Source organism: Protomyctophum parallelum, assembly GCF_964188405.1.
Source record: "Protomyctophum parallelum genome assembly, chromosome: 2".
Classification (NCBI taxonomy): Eukaryota; Metazoa; Chordata; class Actinopteri; order Myctophiformes; family Myctophidae; genus Protomyctophum; species Protomyctophum parallelum.
The window spans coordinates 43,099,299-43,125,466 of NC_139699.1; the positions used below are offsets into that span (position 1 = coordinate 43,099,299).

The 26,168-nt window shown below is 45.4% G+C and overlaps 1 protein-coding gene across 1 annotated transcript; it reads right to left on the minus strand.

Annotated features, from left to right (window-relative positions):
* Positions 1-821: 821 nt before the first annotated feature.
* On the minus strand, positions 822-11,691 carry cgref1 (cell growth regulator with EF-hand domain 1). Its single transcript, XM_083758209.1, has 8 exons — positions 11,557-11,691; positions 9,944-10,055; positions 9,518-9,592; positions 8,151-8,224; positions 6,276-6,400; positions 5,820-5,921; positions 1,303-2,595; positions 822-1,101 (listed from the first exon to the last, which is right to left on the minus strand). The coding sequence occupies exons 1-7, from the start codon at positions 11,627-11,629 to the stop codon at positions 2,356-2,358; spliced, it is 801 nt and encodes a 266-aa protein (XP_083614335.1). The 5' UTR covers positions 11,630-11,691; the 3' UTR covers positions 822-1,101; positions 1,303-2,355.
* Positions 11,692-26,168: the final 14,477 nt, after the last annotated feature.

Genomic DNA, 26,168 nt, shown 5'->3' on the forward strand with positions numbered 1-26,168 from the left:
AGCCTGGTTAACCACTCCAACCCCCCTTGAAATCACATTTCATTCAAGGAATGCACTGTGATTATAAGGGGGTGGTTAACCTTAACCAGGCTAGTACCATACTGATAGCTCTCATCCTATTTTTGAGTGGTGCAACCACTCCAAAGAACAGCAATGTCCCTATATCCTAACCTATGTCCCTATGTCCCAATTAGCTGTTGCACCACTCGCTTCAGACTTGTCTGATTTTTATGATGAAACAAGTAGGCTACTAAAGCCACCTTGTGGATGAACAGTGCAGCTGGTTGTAGGGTAGTGAACCCCCACGCCACACCCAACCAAACTTTGACTGTGTGTGTGTGTGTGTGTGTGTGTGTGCGTGTGTGATGGCTGGGCAATATATTGATATTGTATCGATATGGTAAGTAGATATCTGGGATTTGGTATCCTATTGTAACAGAAGTGTTTTCCTGTTTTTTTATTTAATTTTAAATCACACCCGTGTGAAGTGAGGGGCGCTCTTGTCAGTGTCATCATACATCATCTCATTCTGGCCAATCACAATTTGCGTCCTCACTTTTGCCTTCAATGTTTGTGTTTACACAGACCCTTAAAGCTGGACATAGGAGGGGATAAAAAAAAAGTAAAACAATTTGCTAAAATAGCCCAAAACAGCCCTACTCTGTGTGTGTGTGTGTGTGTGTGTGTGTGTGTGTGTGTGTGTGTGAGTGTGTGAGTGAGTGTGAGCGCGTGTGTGTGAGCACGTGCATGCGTGTGTGTGTGTGTGTGTTTGTGTGTGCGTGCGTGTGTGATAAGCCCTGTGACTCCATAGACAGACAATGCAATGGGAAGCATTCAGTTTTTATAAGAGACTCATGATTCTGAAAACAGATGGCTGTCAATAAGATAACATACAAGCTTAAGGTGCCATCTAGTGGTGAGGAAGAATTTCGATACCTTTTGTTCATCTCATCAAAGTGCAAATAACTAAGAAAACTGAGCTAAAATATAAATATATTAAACGTCTTGGCATCTTTTTTTAATTATTATTATTTTTATTTGTAGCATCCACCTAATCCTAGTGCATTGGTTCTCAAAGTGTGGCACAAGGCCCCAGTGAGGCTCTTCAACATTGAAGCACTGGGCCCTAGTGGTAAGAGGAGGGACTGCAGGCGGACCCGTGGCGTTATGACCGGACCGTGCAGCTGGGCTTTAACATTGCACTTCCGCATTTGACCACCAAAATGTGGTGGTCAAATGTGGAAGTAGACGTTCTGAGACGGTTCTTCCGGGTGCTTCAAAACGCCACTGAGAGACTTCCACTGACATGAATATCGGGGGGGGGGGGGGGGGGCGGAGCTTCGCGCCAGTTCAGTCTCTATCCTTCTTTATACTCTATGGTGTGGCCAGGGGTCCTTTGGGGAGGGAGGGGCTTCCAGGGGGTCCCCAGCATGTTTTTGAAAGTATATCGAAAATGTTTTTACATAAATGTTCTCTTCTGGCACAAAACCTTTTGAGATGGGGGTCCGCAAACCAAACATATATCCATTTGAGGGTCCTTGATTTGAAAAGGTTTGAGAACCACTGACCTATAGTGCAACTGTCAAAGATACATCAGTAGAGGTCTGTGATGATTAGAGCCCGACCCGATATATATGCCAATATTTGACTTTTTAGACATGGGTATTAGCAAACTTCAAGTTTTTCAGGTGAAGGACCCCTTAACCCATTTTGGACTGAGGTCGATTAAAAAAAATGCTTTTAAATCCTAACATTCTTCTGAAAAACCTATGTTTCTATGTCAGTGGTGCTCCACCTTTTTCATGTCAAGGACCCCCAGAATTATCTCTATTGGGCCACGGACCCCCATCTCAAAATATGTAGTTCCAGGGACCCCCCAGAAGCAAATATTTAAGTTGAAATATATATTCAATGATTTGCGCCACATTTTCACACGATTTCTCAAAAATAGCAGACCTACAAGCTCGTAGTGCACCACTCGGTGGTGCGCTATGAGCTTGAAGATTTTTCAATAGCAAAATTATAACATAATGTTTAAAACACCAAAAGGGGTTCCAGCCCAAAATGGATTAACTGAGAGACCAGTGAGAGAAGCAGTGGGACCCCCACTACATATTGTATAACATTTTGTTGCAGATTAAATGTCATCATAGATGTCATAGTCTAGACAGCTTCATAGACTAAAGCGTTGTGTTGGGATTCATGTGTATTTTCAGACAGTACAGACACTAGGGTCCCCCCTGTTGAAGACCCTTGAACTTATAGACCAACCACACCGTCAGTCAGTCAGAACGTGTGTGTGTGTGTGTGTGTGTGTGTGTGTGTGTGTGTGTGCGCGCGCACGCGTGTGCATGCTCATATTTCTGGTTGTCCCTGGTGCACTGGCATGACATGTCTCTGTTCTACTGCTACGGGTGCTACTGGGTCTTGTAGTCCATTCTGCTCCGCTTCCTGTATATGTACGTCCTGCTGTGCTGGCTTTTCCTCTTCCTGTTGAAGCACTTCTTGTCCCTCTCCTTTCTTCTCCTCTTCTCCTGTGGACTCCTTCTCTTCTGTCTTGTCCTGTTCTTGCTGAGGTGGTTCGATGTTGGACTCCTGTGTTGAAGAAGCAAAGATACATTTTCCTGTTAACACTATTTTTCCCAAGACGTCCCCAAACGTCTTCATAATTACACCCGTAGAAGGCCCATGATATCTGGAGACGTTTTTAGGTCTTTTTTTTTAAATGGTATAAAACCGGATTGCTAAAATCTATTTTATGACAGCTCCCCGGACATGTTTTGTGCATGCGCTGCATCCATTCACTTCCTTGTTTACGGCCCGACAAAACTGTCCAGTCTCTCTAAATCTACGTCGCTGTCTGTGGTTTTTATCAGAACGGCGATGTTCTGTCCTAATTTCTGATTCAACCAAGCATCTCGTTTGGAATATTAACGCTTCTAAAGAGAGATCAGATTTGACAGCACGAGGTAGTAATGGAACATTATACCTCCCGGTTTTGGGGGGAAATGGAAGGCAGTGCTTTTCAGAGTAAAATCTGCCTCATCTGCTTGGCACTCTTGTGCTTTTATTCTGAAACATTTCAGGGCATAAAAACTGTTAACTGAAGCTGATGCTGAAATAGGCTCTCTGTGTGTGTGTGTGTGTGTGTGTGTGTGTGTGTGTGTGTGTGTGTGTGTGTGTGTGTGTGTGTGTGTGTGTGTGTGTGTGTGTGTGTGTGTGTGTGTGTGTGTGTGTAGGGGAAATAGCTGATCTACAAGCGTGTTGAGCTTCAATTTTAGCTAGGTGTCATACAGTAACGGCATAGTATTAGGGCTTTAACTGTATATGATCTGTAAATACGTTGATGAGGAATAAAGGGAGAGAAAATATCTTAGAAGGAGAGAGAAATAGACAGAGAGTGTGTTTCTGGTCCAGTCATCATTTCCTTAGTTTTGTTTAGATAATTCTTGTGTGCTTGATTTGCCTACAGTATACTGTATGTAGGGACTGCTCTCTTCATTTGTTCCCCTCTACACCAAATGCCTTGGCTCTGTCATCTTTGCTCATAAAATCTCCTATGACGCTAAGAGAGAACATGTCACCGATCCTTGTCTCTCTCCCCACCGGCTCCCAGTGAAGCGTAGAGTGACTTTTAACATTATTTTGTTTGTGTTCATAGCCCATAATGGTCCTGCACCTCCATATATTGTGGAACTTTTACACAAATCTAATCTCCCAGCACCAGGTCACTCAGATCTGACAGTAAACACTTTGCTGTGTACTTGGCAACGCAGTTGAGGAACAAACTCGCGTTGAGGATCAAAGCTGCCCCCACCCTAGGAACTTTTAAAAACATGCACCTCGTCACTGTTGAGACCCAAAAGAGAGATTAGATGTTTGCCCGGGACCCGAACTAGTGAAAATAGTAGATCTACAAGCGCACAACACATCGCTCCGTGCTGCATTGTGAGCTTGTTTTGAAATAACAAACAAAAAATAAAAGGGACCCATAAATATTTGTCTGCGGCCCACAAATGGGTCCTGTCCCACTGTTTGGGAAACAGTGCTGTAGTGTAGAGTAGAGTAGACTATAGGTTCACTCGTTGTTTTGTGGGTTCGCTGTGTGTTTTGTTACAACTCCATCTTGTTGTGACTGAGTTCTTGTTGTCCTAGTCTAGTCTTCTTTGTCTCGTCTCTTTCGCACTCCGGGCCAGTGTAACAACTGGATGGGGGACACCCTACATACATCCTAGTACTAGTATACAGCTCCATCTCAATGAATTAGAAAGTACATTTTCTTCCGTAAAATAATTCAAAAAGTGAAACTGTCATATATTCTCAATTCATTGTGCATAAAGTATTTAAAACCTTTTTTGTTTTAATCTTGATGATTATGGCGTACAGCTCATGACAATCTCAACAATTCTTTTAACGAGAAATGTCGACCATCTGAAAAGTATATTAATGTATGCAGTCAATACTTGGTCTGGGCTACTTTTGAACAAATCATTTCATCAATGGGGCGTGGCATGGAGGTGATCAGCCAGTGGCACTGTTGAGGTGTTATGGAAGCCCAGGTTTGTTTGATAACAGCCGTAAATTAATTTGAGGGGGTTAATTTGAGTCTCATGTCTCACACCTTCCTCTTGACAATACAACCTAGATTCTCTGTGGGATTCAGGTCAGGCCAGTTGGCTGGTCAGTTAAGCACAGTAATACCATGGTCAGTACACCAGTTACTAGTAGTTTTGGCTCTGTGGGCAGGTGCCAAGTGCTGCCTGAAAAGGAAGATCAGCATCAACATAAAGCTTGTCAATGTACGGAGGCAAATCATAATAGATGGTTGTGTTGAGACTCTGGACTTGACAAAACACAGTGATGATTTTGGCCATGTTATCTGCATGTTATCCAGCTCGATTTGGCACCTGCCCACAGTGCCAAAACTACTAGTAACTGGTGTACTGACCATGGTATTACTGTGCTTAACTGACCAGCGAACTGGCCTGACCTGAACCCCACCGAGAATCTAGGTTGTAATTTCAAGAGGAAGGTGTGAGACATGAGATTCAAGAATACAAATGCATTTATATTGTTTGGCTCACCTCAATAGTGACAAAGGCTCCATGCCACGGCCCATTGATGAAATAATTTGTTCAAAAGTAGCCCAGACCAAGTATTGACTGCATACATTAATATACTTTTCAAACAAAAAAAGGTTTTTAATACTTCACTTTATGCACAATGAATTGAGAATAATATTAAAGTTTCACTTTTTGAATTATATTACGGAAGAAAATGAACTTTTACACAATATTCAAATTCATTGAGATGGAGCTGTAGGCCTATATGTTGTGCGTGTCCGTCCCTCCCCTGCCACACCGGTTGAAGAGTGCAACTCTGCATGCCTGGCTGACATCCGACAGTGGATGACTTCACCACCACCTCAAGTTCAATAGAGATTTAGCTTATTTTCTTCCCAGGAGGTTCCTGCCACCTGCAGTATCTTTCTATTTACATCAACAACACCCAGAGAGAGGGCGGGGGTGGGGAGAGATGTGTAGCCAGAGACACAGTGGGTGATGCCAGTTCAAGCCCATGTGAGGGGGAGAGAGCCAGCTAGAGCACACCTTTCTAGTTTAACTAGTCTATTTTCACCGACAACACCTGACTTCTGTTCCAAATGGCAAAGAACCTGGGAGTGGTCCTTCAAGACAGTTTTACACTATACAACATTTTGATCACCCATCCTCAGTCACGTATACCGTGTGTGTGTGTGTGTGTGTGTGTGTGTGTGTGTGTGTGTGTGTGTGTGTGTGTGTGTGTGTGTGTGTACGTACCTGTGTGAGAGGTAGAGGAGGTGACAACAGCTCAGAGGGTGCTAGCAGACCATCCTGGTTTAAGTCTTGAGTCTGAAGAAAGAAATCCACCATGATAACCACCTGACACACACACACACACACACACACACACACACACACACACACACACACACACACACGTTATGTTATAAAAAAAAGGTGACTGTCCCACTTATTGATTGGATTTAACATATTCATTTGGAATGTCTTTGCTACTCCGGGTAAAAAGACTGCTACTGTTTAATCTCAACTTCTTCCCCCCCCCCCGACTCAAAAAGAAAGTTAGGCGCCGCTGAGACTCATTTTTCCCCAACCTGTACATATCTTATGTCATGATTATGAATTGAATACCCAGGACCTGAATGGAAACAAGGCCGCAAGGAAGGTGATCCCTTTGCCAATAAAGTATTCAATCAACACGCTTGTTTTCCTCACCGGGTCATTGGCTCGTGCTCCAGGTGCATCACGGGAGTTGAAGTCTGATAGCAGTTTCATCATCTCCAGTCCGTCCATGTGACCACTGCGGTCAAAGTCATACAGGCCAAACAGGAAGAACACCTCTGAGAGCACACAGGATGATAATGTTAAATCATAATATTAATAGCATATATAACATTATAACATTGTTGTTAAAATAAATACTAGTAGGAAGCTGTACTGTTGTATATTATGTATACTGCATCGTTTATTTATTTTTATCTCCTTCTTACCGGTGGAGATTCTATTTTCGGTTGTGTGTGTGTGTGTGTCCGCAGCTACTCTAACAAACTACTAGGCCAATAACGATCAGCGCCATATTTCTTGTGCACGCTTCCAGCAGGCAAATGACCGGTTTCAAATCGCTCTGCGTTATTTTCCAATAGAAGGAGCTGTACAGCTTGCTCCATCCATCCAGTAAGGGTACATGTTTAGGCCCTCATTTATCAACCGTGCGTACGCCAAAATATGGGTGCACGCCGAAATTACCGACATTTTCGGCATTTAACATTTCCGGCAAAGCTTGAAATTGAACTTGACAACGTTCAAAACTCACGTCTGCTCGGCGGCTGGCGTACGCTTTGTCCTCACCTGTTTTTATGTCGTAGAACAGCGGAGCAGCATTGTTTGACCAGCTGAGAGGCTGTCACAGGCATCTAAACATATGTTTTCACTCCTAAATTGTATAAAACTAATAATAGCCTACATGTGAAAAAAATATTTTTTGTAAAAGCATGTCATATGAAATTGGTAGGATATTATCATATTTCCAAGTGTGCAAGCTTATTAAAAACAATGCTGCAAGTCATGCTTAACCCATTTAAACAGTGTTGCATAAGCATACCGGTAGCCCCCCCGACCCCCCCATGACATATCGAGAGGCATTTGCAGTGCTGCAGCCTGCAGCTTTAGCTTTTCTTTTCGCAGATAAGTCAGTCTACAGCCATGTCTTTCTCACGTCTCGTCCTTTTAATTAAGGATAAACCTGACGCACTCGAATGCCACTAAATTTTTGTCATATGGAAATCACGGGGTGCCAACTTAAGTCACGGTCCACGGACCTCCACCACTACAGCCTACCACCAGTAGCCTACCACATAAGGTTTAGGCTGCGAGGCATTCAGCCTAATACAGTAATGTCATAAACGTGCATGCAGGTCACGACAGTGACAGAGACAGACAGAACAGGAGCGGAGGAGGAGATGCAGAGTTGCAAAACAGCATTTGTCACGGGCTGAAACTCATTCCAATGACGTGAGCAATGTTATTTAATTAATGCTTCACATAATCACAGGTTCAGGTTTTCGTTCACTAATCTTGTTGTAAATTAAATGAATAAACATTTTAATAATTTTATATACAACTAACAACACAGTGAAAGTTGCTTGCAAATTGCAATATGTGCGTGCATGCGTGAGTGCGGGGGGGGTGAGGAGCAAGAGAGGCAGCAAGGAAGCGAAGCGAGAGGAGAAACAGACAGCTTTATTTAATTCATGCAGGTTTATTTATTTAAGATACAACAAGTTGCAAGTTGCGTGTGCGTGCGTCTGTGTGTATGAGAGAGCTGGGGCAGCAAGTCCAGCGAGGGAAACATTATTTTTCCTGTAACCATGGTTTCCAGGACGTAAGGCAGGTGTTCATGTCGCAAAAATGAGCGCGTGCCCGATAGATTTCAGCCGTCACATTTATTAACGTCAGAACGAAATTAAGGAAGGATCAGCTGTTTGCGATCACTTTATAAATGCCGTGGTGACGTGGGTGTACTACGAAACCTGCACTCGAATCTGTGGCAGATTTTACACTCGATTGATAAATGAGGGCCTTAATGTTTACCTTGCTCCCATGTGCTGATATCTGGACCTCCTGCAGTGTCCTTCAGCTTGGCTTGGATGTAACTCTGTAGCAGCCTGCCACACACACACACACACACACACACACACACACACACACACACACACGTCATGACAAGGTATTCTAAAGATAATGGGAAGTGGGAACACTCTGTTTCAAGGCTTCAAAGGATTGCTTTGATGGATTTCCAAATCATGCAGACAATAAGGTCTGTGATCAAAACAAGCCTAGAATGTCTTGTTTTGTTCTACAACATTACTCTGGTTATCTCAATTGCTTTTTAAATGTTTAATCGGTGCACTAGGTCTGCCCATTTATTCTGTTATTATTGTTAATTCTAGTCATTCGATGGTTTGTGATTTGACAGCATTTTCACTCAGAAAGAGTCCTTTCTAAGCACTGTAATTCAACACAACAGAAAAAAAAAACATCTTCCTTTTTCCATAGTTTCAAGTGCTCATAAATCATTATCTTATCAGGCCAGCAGAAACGGCCGCCAACACTTCCACCAACACTACGGTCGGTCAAAGTCCACAGTTAGCGTGTTTTACATGTTGCCTATTCTCATATATGACCAGTAAATTTCACATGATAATGTTACATCCTGATAACCTGTTACCAAAGACATGCTTATGTTCCATTTTGTACAGCAGAGTCTTTCCAAGGATCAGAGCCTTAATAAATTAGTGGCATTACTACCATGCACCTGTACAGGATGTAACATTACACAACTGTACTATTTATAGTATTTATGTCAATATGACTGCCTTGAAAAAGGTCTATTCACACAGATGTGAGCTGTAATGTCAATCTAAAACAAAGGTTAGCTATCCCTTAATCACAATGACAAATTCTTGTAGGTTTATGCGTTGTTAGCCCAACTGTTGCATAGGACTTACTGCAATGTGTCAAACAAAGTAGAGTTCATGTAAACATCTTATCTACTGTAGTACAGTACGTAATCCTGGTAGAAGCTACGTTATTTTAGGGGTGCAACAGTTAATAGAACAAATCAATTTATTTGATTATACAAGCTACATTCTTTAATAAATACATAACCCATTGTCCAAGATTGAAAAAACAGCCAAACTAGATTAGCCGGTTGGCCACCGTTGCATGACAAAGTATAAAATAGGGCTAAAATGCTTGATGAAAGAAAATAATATAATCACTATAGTTGATTATATCATCCTTTTCCCTTATTAATTAATTGAGGTATGAAATGATCACAAATAAAAACACTGATTGATTATTCAATCAGTGTAAAACCTACTACAACTGGCCCCAGACTTAATATTTAAAGATGCAGTTTGTAACTGTCCAAGTAACTGGGTTGAACTGTCACTCACTTGCGGTCCTCCTCTCTAGAACCAAAGGGATTGGCTAGCACCGTGGAAGCGGGTGGGGCATCAGCTGACACATCTCTGAAGGACAAACCATTACAATGGAAGAAGAAAATGAATTTAAGTTGATACATTCAATAATTAACTTTTTTTATGTTTGAACATGTAGTAAAAAAAATGTAATCTAAAGATCACACTTGTGTGAAGTGAGGGGCGCTCTTATAATCATACATCATCATACATCATCACATTCCGGCCAATCACTTTTCTGTCCTCACTTTTTAAGCCCTCAGCCAATCAAATCATCGCTATTGGGTACACACAGACACACAAAGCTGGGCATAGCATCAAAAAGACCATGCAGTATAAATAGCAAGAATATACGATCTAAGGGCAATTATTTCATTGTTTATGGATGGAGGGGATGGATACCTTTGTATCTCCGCTTCACCTGCATCTGGTACTCTGGCAGGTACACAGAGCTGGATGAGTGTAGACACACACAGCACACCAAGGAACAACCTGCTGCATGCTGATGTCACACCTACAATGAAGACAAGTCAGTCATTCAACAGAATATTGTATTGTCGTTACAGATCTCATACGAGTATACACAAGAGACAAATGCTTTGGTTTTGGTTCCTCGACATTGCACCAGCAATAACTGAATTGACAAGCTATTAGGAGAGAAACAAGCTGCATCTATCATACATACCGGTATATATATATAGGCATATATATATAATATATATATATATATATATGGACAAATCATAACACCTATTAATTATGATGCACCTGTGTGTCTGGCCTTAATGTGGTCAAAGAGTCTGCCCTGAGACTGGTAAAGTTGGAGTTCAATTCCTGCCCGAGTCAGACCAAAGACTATAAAAAGGGTACTCAAGCGATTTTTGTGGAGGAAAATCGAGATTCACATTTGAGCAAGAATCATGCAGCACTACTTGTACAGCATGTACACATATACTAGCATCATGTCCAGGGGGGTGTATTTGTACATGAAGATGCCTCACGCTACAGAGACAGGAGATAGGCAGGCTCCTGCAGGGCCACATGGCTCTGGAACCATTCGTTCCCAAGACTGTTACATATGTTGATTACATTAATGTCACATGGATTGTACAAGAATATTGGTTTTACAGTGCAAATCAATCCAAAGGGTTAAATATAAATATAAAGGTTAAAGATAATATAAAGGTTAAATAGAATGTATGCTAATGGATGTTTTCTGCATCGGTTCCATAGAGATCGGTTCTCTCTCTCTCTCTGTGTGTGTGTGTGTGTGTGTGTGTGTGTGTGTGTGTGTGTGTGTGTGTGTGTGTGTGTGTGTGTGTGTGTGTGTGTGTGTGTTGAATGTTGAAGAGAGAAATCAATAGATACTGCTGACAGAATGCTTCCTCACCACAAATACTAATGAAGCGATGATGGCTCCCATAATTATCAATACCTATATGATGAATTAGCTGCATGCATTATCAAATTATATCAATGATGATGCATGCTAATTATGTTATTCGACTCCACAGAAAATGAAACCCTCATCATTTGTGTGAGTGTGACATAAACTCTAGCTAGCATGAAAGTCTAAATGAAGATGATGTTGCATTAAAGTGAACTGTGAACATAGCCTACACTGGAATACTCATCAAACATATTGTTGTACGGCTCATTCCCTTTCCACTCCCAGTAGGCTAGCCTAGATAACACTGTTCCGATACAACTGTAACCTCTCTCCATTTAATGCTGAACCTGTTAAAAGTTGCCCGCTAAAAAGATAGCCGATTTCTGAACATACGTGACAAATATAGCCTACTATTTCCATACATACAACAATAGATGATGTGCCGTTATAGCGTCTCCGTCTGGGGAGGGAGAGGCTTTGTGTAGGCTATATTTACAATAGCGTTTGAATGATAGCGTTATAAACCATCTACAACTCCGACAGACGCACACATTAATGCAACCAAATGGTTACACTTGCGGACTCAGAGTTAAATGAACACCTCTAATGATGATGAATTGCATACCTGTGGACATCACTGACGTGAACAGAGCCAGACGCATATTTGTTGCAGCACCGATATCATGAGCTTTGAACATTTGGAGGCATAGCAGGACTTCCCTGCCCTGCACGCTCTCTATTTGCTGTTACAACCGCATCGGTGACCTGTTGAATTCAGTGCCTCTCTGCATAGTTTTTGTGAGGTTAGCCCTCTGAGCTTTGCCTTTAATGATCTTAGTTGAATCCATTTATTTTAAATCGTTTATAATAGTACATCACTACATCATAAACATTACAGAGACTTTATTGATTGATTGAATGATTGATTGATTGATTAACAGTTTGCAGAATTACAGTACATAATATACAACAATATACAACTCAATACAACAACTGTTAACCGTGAGTGGACGGCACCATGCATTACACTTGTTTACTAGGGCCCACCCTTTTACGTATACGAATATACCATAGAATATACACAACTATAGTCAAAACAGGAAATCATCATAGGGGAGGTACACCTCTCTGCTCCACACTATAGTACAGCGGGTCAAACAAGGCAACAGGTGGTGATACTGATAGTAATCAAATATGAACTGTTCTCCTTACATTTCAAGGTGATTGCGTCATAGGATGATGTGTGAGGCCGTGGCGTGATACGTGATACGTTGTATCATTGTTTTCTTAGAGGAAAAAGGATCTCATTCTCCACTCAGACAAGAAAGAAAGAAAGAAAGAAAGAAAGAAAGAAAGAAAGAAAGAAAGAAAGAAAGAAAGAAAGAAAGAAAGAAAGAAAGAAAGAAAGAACAGCGCCCTCTGGTTGTTTGTTTCCTTTGAATTTGCAACATAATTCGACAGGTCACAAGTTTCGGTGGAACATATCCGGTGTGCTGCACTGCGCAACGGCACGCGCGCGCACTGATGCCACGCGAACACACTGTTTTGGTGGGAGACAGATTCCACGTGGAACAACACCCCCCCCCCCTCCCCTTACGTCTGTGTCTCTCCATTCTACAGATATAGCTATTTTTATTTTGTGCCACGTCGAGAGATAGGCACGGGTGCCAACATTGGCACAGGGTGTGATCACTGATCACTAGCCCTATAGCTGGCATAAGTGTGAGACAGAGACGTTATTTTCTTTTCATTCCAAAAATGTTTAGTCAGTTAAATTTAGTCCACTCATCTACAAATTACATCCTGCACATAATTGTACATTCATTGAAACTAGTAAACTACTAACTCATATCATGAGTCATATGATGACTGGGGAGGGATTCTGGGAGATAGGTACGTTATTGCTCTGAGTTTAATGATCATTACATCCTGATGTGAAAGAAAGTATTTCTATGGTTGTTATATGGACATTGGACAATCAAATCACTTGGGGATAATATTTAATTTAGATGTGGTGTCATATATGGCACACACACACTGACTATCACGAAAATGAAAAGTTGGCACTTAAAAATTGTTGCAGACCCCTAGCCTTACTTCAGTGTGTGTGTGTGTGTGTGTGTGTGTGTGTGTGTGTGTGTGTGTGTGTGTGTGTGTGTGTGTGTGTGTGTGTGTCAAGAGCGATGTGTCAGATATGGAGCAGCATGATCAAGTAGCCTACTGCTCTGATAAGGAGCCACTATCTGACCAATGAGGTCATTACTATAGTACTAAACAAAAAAATTAATGTCATCTCAAATATGTGCCCGTGTTTGGCCGCTAGATGTCACTGTTTTGTCAAATGTATCAACCAACTAGAAAATTCGCAATTTAAAAAAATTGCAGAGTGTGGTTGCCGCAGTGGCTTACATATGCCCCTCCCACTAGTATTGCCAGCCAATTACAATTTCAAGTCACGCCTTAGATCATGCGTAAGTAATTCGGAGGGGATTTAACCCCCGAAATTCATGTTTTTGCGACAAACGGTTACATTTCTCGCATTTGCGGCGCCCCCTATGGATGAAAATGGAATTGCTTTTAGAACTTGGTTGATTGAACCACCCCAGACATGTGATTGAAATGTGGGATGGATTGGACATTCCGTTCGTGATTTATGGCATTTTTTGTGATATAGGCCCCTCCTACTAACTTCGGAAGAGGATTACGGCCGAACGATACGCAAAATTTCAAAATTCAAAATTCTGCAGTTCAGTTTTAATTGGATGGGTCCAGAGATCACGTGTGCCGATTTCTGTGAGATTTGGACAAAATCTGTAGGAGGAAAAGCAAAAAGTGTGTTTTGGACAAAATTCAAAATGGCGGAAAATCTATCATGGCGGAAATGGGCGTGGCCTATATGGGGAGATGCGTCATGACCCAAGGAATCCAGGGAAAAAATATTTTTTATTTTACGACCTACGGTTCAAGAGTTATAAGCCAAAAGGTAAAGTGGGCTGTTATAGCGCCACCATGAGGCCGACCGATAAAATGTTAGGGTTAAATAATTTTAGGGATAATGTTGAATTATCCCTAAAAGTTTTGTAACTATAGTGATTACAGTCTCAGAGGAACAAATACTTGAATGTGAATTTTTGCCTTTTCCCATTCATGTCAATGGGGAAATTTAAAAATCACTTTCACCTAGAAACTACATTCACACTTTGTTATTCAGCTTACTGTGGAGACACATGCTGGAACTTTTTAGTATTGAGTTTGTGCTTGAAATGTACTGTAATTCGACAATCAATCAATCAATCACTGACCTTGAGCAGTATAAATGACCTTCATAAGATTAGTAAATGACCTTCACCAGTATATATGACCTTCACCAGTATATATGACCTTGACCAGTATAAATGACCTTGACCAGTATAAATGACCTTGACCAGTATGCGGTCCGTGACCATGGACTATAGCCTTTCTCTTTTCCGCGATTTTCACCTTTTTTTTTTTCAAATCCTCCGAAATCGAAAAAAAACGACATACTATTGTATGACCTCCGAGACCATGGATTAATGACCTTGACATGTATAAATGACCTTCACCAGTATAAATGACCTTGATCAGTATAAATGACCTTCACCAGTATAAATGACCTTGATCAGTATAAATGACCTTGACCAGTATAAATGACCTTGACCAGTATAAATTACCTTGACCAGTATGCAGTCCGACACCATGGACTATAGCCCTTCACTTTTCCGCGATTTTCACCTTTTTTAAAAGCCTCAACAATGATGAAGAATCGCGCACTATAGCGCGCCGCTCAATGACCTCTGAGACCATGGACCAATGAACCATGTAAATACAACACATTGAGCAGGGCACTGCAGGGAGTTTAACCCCGTTCAATGAACCATGTAAATACAACACATTGAGCAGGGCACTGCAGGGAGTTGAACCCCGTTCAATGAACCATGTAAATACAACACATTGAGCAGGGCACTGCAGGGAGTTGAACCCCGTTCAATGAACCATGTAAATACAACACATTGAGCAGGGCACTGCAGGGAGTTGAACCCCGTTCCGGTAAACCAGAAGTACGACACCAGTGCCTTAGGTTTTGTGTTGTCCTTTACAGGTCCTTTCGTTGAAATGTAAATTTTACATTTCAAACAGTAAAGTAATATATAAAGAAGAGAAACACAAAAGCACAAAAATAACATTTTCGAATTACCTTTGCTTTGATTTTTTAAACTTTCTCTTTTGCCGACCTCCCACATTTCATTCGATGATTAACAAAAAACAGTGTTGGATCTGTAAGGATCCATTTGGTTACACGTGCGTGCGTGTGTACATGCTTCGATAACCAGTGTTGGACCTGTAAGGGTCAATTTGGTTACATGTGTTACACTCTCAGAGTTAAAGACCTGTAAGGGTCTATTTGGTTACATGTGTTACACTCTCAGAATGACAGACATGGACCAAATGGTCCATTTGGTTACACTAGACCTGTACGTGCCCGTCGGCCACCATATATACTCTCAGAGTTAGAGCTGTAAGGGTCCATTTGGTTACATGTGTTACACTCTCAGAGTTACATTTGGTTAGCGTGTGCATGCACATGTGCGCCCGTGCGTGTGTAGGTGCATGTGTGTGTGCGTGTGTGCACGCTTCAATGACCACTGTTGGACCCCATGGGGATCAAGGACCTCAGGGAGCCACCCATAATTCACAACGATCACAGCGAACTCTGTTGCGTCACAACTGGTGGCCAACAGTTATAACCAACACCGCCGCCGACCCACAGGAGAATACCATCGCACAGTGGTATCAGACCAACCACAATCAGCCAGCCCTCAAACCAAATCCTTCGACCTAGAAGAACTCGAAACTGCAATGGGAAAGTTGAGCACCTGGGACCTAACGCAAAGACCTGGCTCGTGGGGATACTGAATAAATGCATGGCACAGAAAACCATCCCTTCTGTCTGGAGAAAGGCCAAAGTGGTTGCAATCCCCAAACCTGGCAAAGACCCATCATCCCCAAAGAGCTACCGACCCATTTCCCTCCTCTGCATCACCTACAAGAGAGGCTGCTACTCCAACGCCTCATGCCACTCATAGACACCAAGCTGACTAAAGACCAAGCTGGTTTCCGTCCCGGCCGCTCCTGTGCTGGACAGAGCTCAACCTCACCCAACCTCTGGCTTGCTCAGCTCGCATTCTGGGTTGGCTGGCTTGCCAGAAAGGCTGGTTCTGTTGCTGCAAGGCAGGGCGGAGCGGAGCAGACTGGGCCAGGCAGACAGAGAGCCAGGCCTCGAGAGAGGCCTGACTGAGCTGACTGAGCAAGGCTAGTATGGCTGCAGTGGCTGACTGCAAGGGCTGATATGCTCTGGCTTGGCAGCCTGACTTTCTACACTGGCTGCCTGGCGGAGCTGACTGGCTGCGTTCGCTGACTGGGCAGGCTTGCTGGCTAGCTGGCTTGCTGAGCTCCCTGAGGGAAGCTTTGGGATGGATCTCTAGGGGCATCGGCTTGTGTTGAGCCTTCCAACGGCGTCTACCTTGATCTCCGTCCTAAGAAAGAAAGACAGAAAAAGAAAGACACGCACAAACCCAACTATGCAGCTTCCACCTGAGGAACCGAGACGCGAAAAAATAACTGAGCGTCACTTGGGATGGTCACAAACTCTCCAACCATACCCACCCCATGTATCTTGGAGTTACACTGGACAGGACCCTCTTCTTCAAAAAACACCTGGAGAACACAAAAGCCACGGTCAACACCCACAATAACATCCTGTGAAAACTAGTGAACTCCAAGAGGGGCACAGACCCACAAACAATCCGTGCAACTGCCATGGCCCTGTCTTTCTCTACAGCAGAGTATGCCTGCTCAAGCTGGAGCCGATCACGTCACACCAAATTGGTCGACACAGCCCTAAATGACACCTGTCGCATCAACACGGGATGCGTCAAGACAACACCTGTCCCGTGCCTTTATGCACTAGCCGGCACCTCCCCCCGCACATCAGACAACTGTGTATCGCTCAAGATGAATGGAGAACACAGGAGATAGACAGTGAAGTTGGGAATGAACGAAGGAAAGTCTGGAATTAAATGATAGAGAACACCTCACACACACATAGTTTCCTTTCGTGGCTGTTTACATTCGAGGGTTGCCGGTCCTCTCGAACGGAACAGTTTAACGTCATGCCCAGGACGAAAAGATATAGAGAACACCAACATGACAAATAACAGCAGGAAGGCATGGGCCACAATCCACCGTCTTGGCAAAGACCACACCACCCATAATTCACAACGGTCACAGCAAACTCTATTGCATCACAACTGGTGTAGTTATTGGATGGAGCCCGCACACCACCAAAAAAAGAAAAACAACATACTATAGTATGCCCTCCGTGACCATGGACTTTAGCCTTTCGCTTTTCTGCGATTTAACCTTTTTTCAAATCCTCAACAATGATGAAGAATCGTGCACTATAGCGTGCCACTTAATGACCTTGACCAATATCAATGACCTTGAGCAGTATAAATTACCTTCAATAAGACTAGTAAATGACCTTGACCAGTATAAATGACCTTGACAAGTACAAATGACCTTGACCAGTATAAATGACCTTCACCAGTAGAAATGACCGTGACCAGTATATGACTGTGACCAGTATACATGACCTTCATGAGACTAGTAAATGACCTTGACCAGTATAAATGACCTTTATAAGACTAGTAAATGATCTTCACCAGTATAAATGACCTTGACCAGTATGCGGTCCGTGACCAGGCCTTTTGCTTTTCCTTGATTTTCACCTTTAAAAAATCCTCAACAATGATGAAGAATCGCGCACTATAGCGCGCCGCTCAATGACCTGAGACCATGGACCAATGAATGAAATACAACACATTGAGCAGGGCACTGCAGGGAGTTGAACCCCGTTCCGGTAAACCAGAAGTCCGACACCAGTGCCTTAGTTTTTGTGTTGTTGTTCATTTAAAGGTCCAAGTGTGCATACGCATGTGCGCCTGTGCGTGTGTAGGTGCATGTGTGCATGTGTGTGTGCACGCTTCAATGACCACTGTTGGACCCAATGGCGATCAAGGACCTCAGGGAGCCACCCATAATTCACAACGGTCACAGCAAACTCTGTTGCATCACAACTGGTGGCCAACAGTCGTAACCAACACCGCCGCCGACCCACAGGAGAATACCATCGCACAGTGGTATCAGACCAACCACAATCAGCCAGCCCTCAAACCAAACCATTCGACCTAGAAGAACTCGAAACCCGGAAAAGCAGCAGGGATTGATGACATACTGGCAAAAATTATACAGCACCTGGAACCTAACGCAAAGACCTGGCTCGTGGGGATGCTGAACACATGCATGGCACAGAAAACCATCCCTTCTGTCTGGAGAAAGGTCAAAGTGGTTGCAATCCCCAAACCTGGCAAAGACCCATCATCCTCAAAGAGCTACCGACCCATTTCCCTCCTCTGCATCACCTACAAGAGAGGCTGCTACTCCAACGCCTCATACCACTCATAGACACCAAGCTGACTAAAGACCAAGCTGGTTTCCGTCCCGTCCTGTGCTGGACAGAGCTCAACCTCACCCAACACATTGAGGATGGGTTTGAGGGAAAACAAATAACTGGAGCAGCAACTGGAGGGCGAAGCAAGCACGCAGGCAGCTTGTGCCTGCCTGCGTGCCTGCCTGCCTTCCTGCCTGCCTTCCTCATGTGGAAACTGCATAGTTGACTTTGTGTGTGTCTTTCTTTTTCTGTCTGTCTTTCTTAGGATGAAGATCAAGGTAGACGCCGTTGGAAGGCTCAACACAAGCCGATGCCCCTAGAGATCCATCCCAAAGCTTCCCTCAGGGAGCCCAGCAAGCCAGCTAGCCAGCAAGCCCGCCCAGTCAGCCAACGCAGCCAGCCAGCTCCGCCAGTCAGCCAGTGTAGAAAGTCAGGCTGACAAGCCAGAGCATATCAGCCCTTGCAGTCCGCCATTGCAGCCATACCAGCCTTGCTCAGTCAGCTCAGCCAGGCCTCTCTCGAGGCCTGGCTCTCTGTCTGCCTGGCCCGGTCTGCCCTGCCCTGCCTTGCAGCAACAGAACCAGCCTTGCTAGCAAGCCAGCCAGCTCAGAATACGAGCTCAGCAAGCCAACGCAGCTGGCAAGCACGCAGTTAGTCTAAACCAGTTTCAGACAGGCAGGCCAAGGCAGACAGACAGGAAGACCGAGGCGCCTAGGCAGGCAGACAGGCCAGGAAGGCAACAAAGTGCAGGCAGGGGGACTATCCGGCCTAAGGCTGCGCTGCAAGGGTTGGAGCCTGGCCAGCTCCTGCTGGTCTTGGCTGAGTGGCTGTGGCTGCACAGTAAGGCTGCGGTAACCTAGTCTGGGCTTGCTGCTGCACTGGCTTGCTCAGCTCGCATTCTGAGCTGGCTGGCTTGCCAGAAAGGCTGGTTCTGTTGCTGCAAGGCAGGGCAGGGCAGACCGGGCCAGGCAGACAGAGAGCCAGGCCTCGAGAGAGGCCTGGCTGAGCTGACTGAGCAAGGCTGGTATGGCTGCAGTGGCTGACTGCAACGGCTGATATGCTCTGGCTTGGCAGCCTGACTTTCTACACTGGCTGACTGGCGGAGCCGACTGGCTGCGTTCGCTGACTGGGCAGGGTTGCTGGCTAGCTGGCTTGCTGAACTCCCTGAGGGAAGCTTTGGGATGGATCTCTAGGGGCATCGGCTTGTGTTGAGCCTTCCAACGGCGTCTACCTTGATCTCCGTCCTAAGAAAGAAAGACAGAAAAAGAAAGACACACACAAACCCAACTATGCAGCTTGCACCTGAGGAACCGAGACGCGAAAAACCGCCACCGACCCACAGGAGAATACCATCGCACAGTGGTATCAGACCAACCTCAATCAGCCAGCCCTCAAACCAAACCCTTCGACCTAGAAGAACTCGAAACTGCAATGGGAAAGTTGAAACCCGGAAAAGCAGCAGGGATTGATGACATACTGGCAGAAATGATACAGCACCTGGGACCTAATGCAAAGACCTGGCTCGTGGGGATACTGAATACATGCATGGCACAGAAAACCATCCCTTCTGTCTGGAGAAAGGCCAAAGTGGTTGCAATCCCCAAACCTGGCAAAGACCCATCATCCCCAAAGAGCTACCGACCCATTTCCCTCCTCTGCATCACCTACAAGAGAGGCTGCTACTCCTGTTTACATTCGAGGGTTGCCGGTCCTCTCGAATGGAACAGTTTAACGTCATGCCCAGGACGAAAAGATATAGAGAACACCAACATGACAAATAACAGCAGGAAGGCATGAGCCACAATCCACCGTCTTGGCAAAGACCACACCACCCATAATTCACAACGGTCACAGCAAACTCTGTTGCATCACAACTGGTGTAGGTATTGGATGGAGCCCGCACATCACAGGTGTAAAAAAAACGTTCTGTATTGAAATACTGACAACGTTTCGATCTATTTGATCTTCATCAGGTCATGTGTACACAAAACATACACTTTTATACTAAGGGAGTGCCCCCATCAACCAATCAAAACACCACATTTTGGTGCCCCTCCCACCACTGCAGGTGTGACACGTCAACCCTGAGTGAGTATGTGGGGACCCAGACATATTGATGTAAATATAGTCTGTTCAGAAATGTTAGTGCCTCTCATAGAGCTTGTAGGTGATGCAGAGGAAGGAAATGGGTCGGTAGCTCTTCGGGGATAATGGGTCTTTGCCAGGTTTAGGGATTGCAACCACTTTGGCCTTTCTCCAGACAGAAGGGATGGTTTTCTGTGCCATGCACGTGTTCAGCATCCCCACAAGCCAGGTCTTTGCGCTAGGTCCCAGGTGCTGTATCATTTCTTCCAGCATGTCATCAATCCCTGCTGCTTTTCTGGGTTTCAACTTTCCCATTGCAGTTTCAAGTTCTTCTAGGTCGAAGGGTTTGGTTTGAGGACTGGCTGATTGTGGTTGGTCTGATACCACTGTGCGATGGTATTCTATGTGGGTCGGTGGCGGTGTTGGTTACGACTGTTGGCCACCAGTTGTGACCAACACCGCCACCGACCCACAGGAGAATACCATCACACAGTGGTATCAGACCAACCTCAATCAGCCAGCCCTCAAACCAAACCCTTCGACCTAGAAGAACTCGAAACTGCAATGGGAAAGTTGAAACCCGGAAAAGCAGCAGGGATTGATGACATACTGGCAGAAATGATACAGAACCTGGGACCTAACGCAAAGACCTGGCTCGTGGGGATACTGAATAAATGCATGGCACAGAAAACCATCCCTTCTGTCTGGAGAAAGGCCAAAGTGGTTGCAATCCCCAAACCTGGCAAAGACCCATCATCCTCAAAGAGCTACCGACCCATTTCCCTCCTCTGCATCACCTACAAGAGAGGCTGCTACTCCAACGCCTCATACCACTCATAGACACCAAGCTGACTAAAGACCAAGCTGGTTTCCGTCCCGTCCTGTGCTGGACAGAGCTCAACCTCACCCAACACATTGAGGATGGTTTTGAGGGAAAAAAAATAACTGGAGCAGCAACTGGAGGGCGAAGCAAGCACGCAGGCAGCTTGTGCCTGCCTGCGTGCCTGCCTGCCTTCCTCATGTGGAAGCTGCATAGTTGACTTTGTGTGTCTCTTTCTTTTTCTGTCTGTCTTTCTTAGGATGAAGATCAAGGTAGACGCCGTTGGAAGGCTCAACACAAGCCGATGCCCCTAGAGATCCATCTCAAAGCTTCCCTCAGGGAGCCCAGCAAGCCAGCTAGCCAGCAAGCCTGCCCAGTCAGCCAACGCAGCCAGCCAGCTCCGCCAGTCAGCCAGTGTAGAAAGTCAGGCTGACAAGCCAGAGCATATCAGCCCTTGCAGTCCGCCATTGCAGCCATACCAGCCTTGCTCAGTCAGCTCAGCCAGGCCTCTCTCGAGGCCTGGCTCTCTGTCTGCCTGGCCCGGTCTGCCCTGCCCTGCCTTGCAGCAACAGAACCAGCCTTGCTAGCAAGCCAGCCAGCTCAGAATACGAGCTCAGCAAGCCAGCGCAGCTGGCAAGCACGCAGTTAGTCTTAACCAGTTTCAGACAGGCAGGCCAAGGCAGACAGACAGGAAGACCGAGGCGCCTAGGCAGGCAGACAGGCCAGGAAGGCAACAAAGTGCAGGCAGGGGGACTATCCGGCCTAAGGCTGCGCTGCAAGGGTTGGAGCCTGGCCAGCTCCTGCTGGTCTTGGCTGAGTGGCTGTGGCTGCACAGTAAGGCTGCGGTAACCTAGTCTGGGCTTGCTGCTGCACTGGCTTGCTCAGCTCGCATTCTGAGCTGGCTGGCTTGCCAGAAAGGCTGGTTCTGTTGCTGCAAGGCAGGGCAGGGCAGACCGGGCCAGGCAGACAGAGAGCCAGGCCTCGAGAGAGGCCTGGCTGAGCTGACTGAGCAAGGCTGGTATGGCTGCAGTGGCTGACTGCAACGGCTGATATGCTCTGGCTTGGCAGCCTGACTTTCTACACTGGCTGACTGGCGGAGCCGACTGGCTGCGTTCGCTGACTGGGCAGGGTTGCTGGCTAGCTGGCTTGCTGAACTCCCTGAGGGAAGCTTTGGGATGGATCTCTAGGGGCATCGGCTTGTGTTGAGCCTTCCAACGGCGTCTACCTTGATCTCCGTCCTAAGAAAGAAAGACAGAAAAAGAAAGACACACACAAACCCAACTATGCAGCTTGCACCTGAGGAACCGAGACGCGAAAAACCGCCACCGACCCACAGGAGAATACCATCGCACAGTGGTATCAGACCAACCTCAATCAGCCAGCCCTCAAACCAAACCCTTCGACCTAGAAGAACTCGAAACTGCAATGGGAAAGTTGAAACCCGGAAAAGCAGCAGGGATTGATGACATACTGGCAGAAATGATACAGCACCTGGGACCTAATGCAAAGACCTGGCTCGTGGGGATACTGAATACATGCATGGCACAGAAAACCATCCCTTCTGTCTGGAGAAAGGCCAAAGTGGTTGCAATCCCCAAACCTGGCAAAGACCCATCATCCCCAAAGAGCTACCGACCCATTTCCCTCCTCTGCATCACCTACAAGAGAGGCTGCTACTCCTGTTTACATTCGAGGGTTGCCGGTCCTCTCGAATGGAACAGTTTAACGTCATGCCCAGGACGAAAAGATATAGAGAACACCAACATGACAAATAACAGCAGGAAGGCATGAGCCACAATCCACCGTCTTGGCAAAGACCACACCACCCATAATTCACAACGGTCACAGCAAACTCTGTTGCATCACAACTGGTGTAGGTATTGGATGGAGCCCGCACATCACAGGTGTAAAAAAAACGTTCTGTATTGAAATACTGACAACGTTTCGATCTATTTGATCTTCATCAGGTCATGTGTACACAAAACATACACTTTTATACTAAGGGAGTGCCCCCATCAACCAATCAAAACACCACATTTTGGTGCCCCTCCCACCACTGCAGGTGTGACACGTCAACCCTGAGTGAGTATGTGGGGACCCAGACATATTGATGTAAATATAGTCTGTTCAGAAATGTTAGTGCCTCTCATAGAGCTTGTAGGTGATGCAGAGGAAGGAAATGGGTCGGTAGCTCTTCGGGGATAATGGGTCTTTGCCAGGTTTAGGGATTGCAACCACTTTGGCCTTTCTCCAGACAGAAGGGATGGTTTTCTGTGCCATGCACGTGTTCAGCATCCCCACAAGCCAGGTCTTTGCGCTAGGTCCCAGGTGCTGTATCATTTCTTCCAGCATGTCATCAATCCCTGCTGCTTTTCTGGGTTTCAACTTTCCCATTGCAGTTTCAAGTTCTTCTAGGTCGAAGGGTTTGGTTTGAGGACTGGCTGATTGTGGTTGGTCTGATACCACTGTGCGATGGTATTCTATGTGGGTCGGTGGCGGTGTTGGTTACGACTGTTGGCCACCAGTTGTGACCAACACCGCCACCGACCCACAGGAGAATACCATCACACAGTGGTATCAGACCAACCTCAATCAGCCAGCCCTCAAACCAAACCCTTCGACCTAGAAGAACTCGAAACTGCAATGGGAAAGTTGAAACCCGGAAAAGCAGCAGGGATTGATGACATACTGGCAGAAATGATACAGAACCTGGGACCTAACGCAAAGACCTGGCTCGTGGGGATACTGAATAAATGCATGGCACAGAAAACCATCCCTTCTGTCTGGAGAAAGGCCAAAGTGGTTGCAATCCCCAAACCTGGCAAAGACCCATCACCCCCAAAGAGCTACCGACCCATTTCCCTCCTCTGCATCACCTACAAGAGAGGCTGCTACTCCAACGCCTCATACCACTCATAGACACCAAGCTGACTAAAGACCAAGCTGGTTTCCGTCCCGTCCTGTGCTGGACAGAGCTCAACCTCACCCAACACATTGAGGATGGGTTTGAGGGAAAACAAATAACTGGAGCAGCATTCAGAGATCTCTCTGCTGCCTACGACACTGTCCAACACCGCACAATGGTCAGGAAAAGCCTCCTCAACAACAGGCGCTTCTATGTCCAGTTAAATGACCAGAGGAGTAAATGGAAAGCCCAAAAGAACGGCCTACCACAAGGTAGCCTGCTCGCCCCCTCCTTTTCAATATCTACACAAACGTCCAGCCACTACCCAAAGTAGTAGTACTGGAATGAAATGATAGAGAACACCTCACACACACATAGTTTCCTTTCGTGGCTGTTTACATTCGAGGGTTGCCGGTCCTCTCGAACGGAACAGTTTAACGTCATGCCCAGGACGAAAAGATATAGAGAACACCAACATGACAAATAACAGCAGGAAGGCATGGGCCACAATCCACCGTCTTGGCAAAGACCACACCACCCATAATTCACAACGGTCACAGCAAACTCTATTGCATCACAACTGGTGTAGTTATTGGATGGAGCCCGCACACCACCAAAAAAATAAAAACAACACACTATAGTATGCTCTCCGTGACCATGGACTTTAGCCTTTCGCTTTTCTGCGATTTAACCTTTTTTCAAATCCTCAACAATGATGAAGAATCGTGCACTATAGCGTGCCACTTAATGACCATGACCAATATCAATGACCTTGAGCAGTATAAATTACCTTCAATAAGACTAGTAAATGACCTTGACCAGTATAAATGACCTTGACAAGTACAAATGACCTTGACCAGTATAAATGACCTTCACCAGTAGAAATGACCGTGACCAGTATATGACTGTGACCAGTATACATGACCTTCATGAGACTAGTAAATGACCTTGACCAGTATAAATGACCTTTATAAGACTAGTAAATGATCTTCACCAGTATAAATGACCTTGACCAGTATGCGGTCCGTGACCATGGACTATAGCCTTTTGCTTTTCCTTGATTTTCACCTTAAAAAAATCCTCAACAATGATGAAGAATCGCGCACTATAGCGCGCCGCTCAATGACCTGAGACCATGGACCAATGAATGAAATACAACACATTGAGCAGGGCACTGCAGGGAGTTGAACCCCGTTCCGGTAAACCAGAAGTCCGACACCAGTGCCTTAGTTTTTGTGTTGTTGTTCATTTAAAGGTCCAGGTGTGCATACGCATGTGCGCTGTGCGTGTGTAGGTGCATGTGTGTGTGCACGCTTCAATGACCACTGTTGGACCCAATGGCGATCAAGGACCTCAGGGAGCCACCCATAATTCACAACGGTCACAGCAAACTCTGTTGCATCACAACTGGTGGCCAACAGTCGTAACCAACACCGCCGCCGACCCACAGGAGAATACCATCGCACAGTGGTATCAGACCAACCACAATTAGCCAGCCCTCAAACCAAACCATTCGACCTAGAAGAACTCGAAACCCGGAAAAGCAGCAGGGATTGATGACATACTGGCAGAAATTATACAGCACCTGGAACCTAACGCAAAGACCTGGCTCGTGGGGATGCTGAACACATGCATGGCACAGAAAACCATCCCTTCTGTCTGGAGAAAGGCCAAAGTGGTTGCAATCCCCAAACCTGGCAAAGACCCATCATCCTCAAAGAGCTACCGACCCATTTCCCTCCTCTGCATCACCTACAAGAGAGGCTGCTACTCCAACGCCTCATACCACTCATAGACACCAAGCTGACTAAAGACCAAGCTGGTTTCCGTCCCGTCCTGTGCTGGACAGAGCTCAACCTCACCCAACACATTGAGGATGGTTTTGAGGGAAAAAAA

Excerpts from the sequence above, each read along its gene's own strand:
- cgref1 (XM_083758209.1), bottom strand. The coding sequence starts at position 11,629 with ATGTTCAAAGCTCATGATATCGGTGCTGCAACAAATATGCGTCTGGCT. Across the intron at positions 10,056-11,556 it reads CACGTCAGTGATGTCCACAG|GTGTGACATCAGCATGCAGC; the intron begins GTATGCAATTCA and ends TCTTCATTGTAG. Across the intron at positions 9,593-9,943 it reads GGTGAAGCGGAGATACAAAG|AGATGTGTCAGCTGATGCCC; the intron begins GTATCCATCCCC and ends TTTGTCCTTCAG.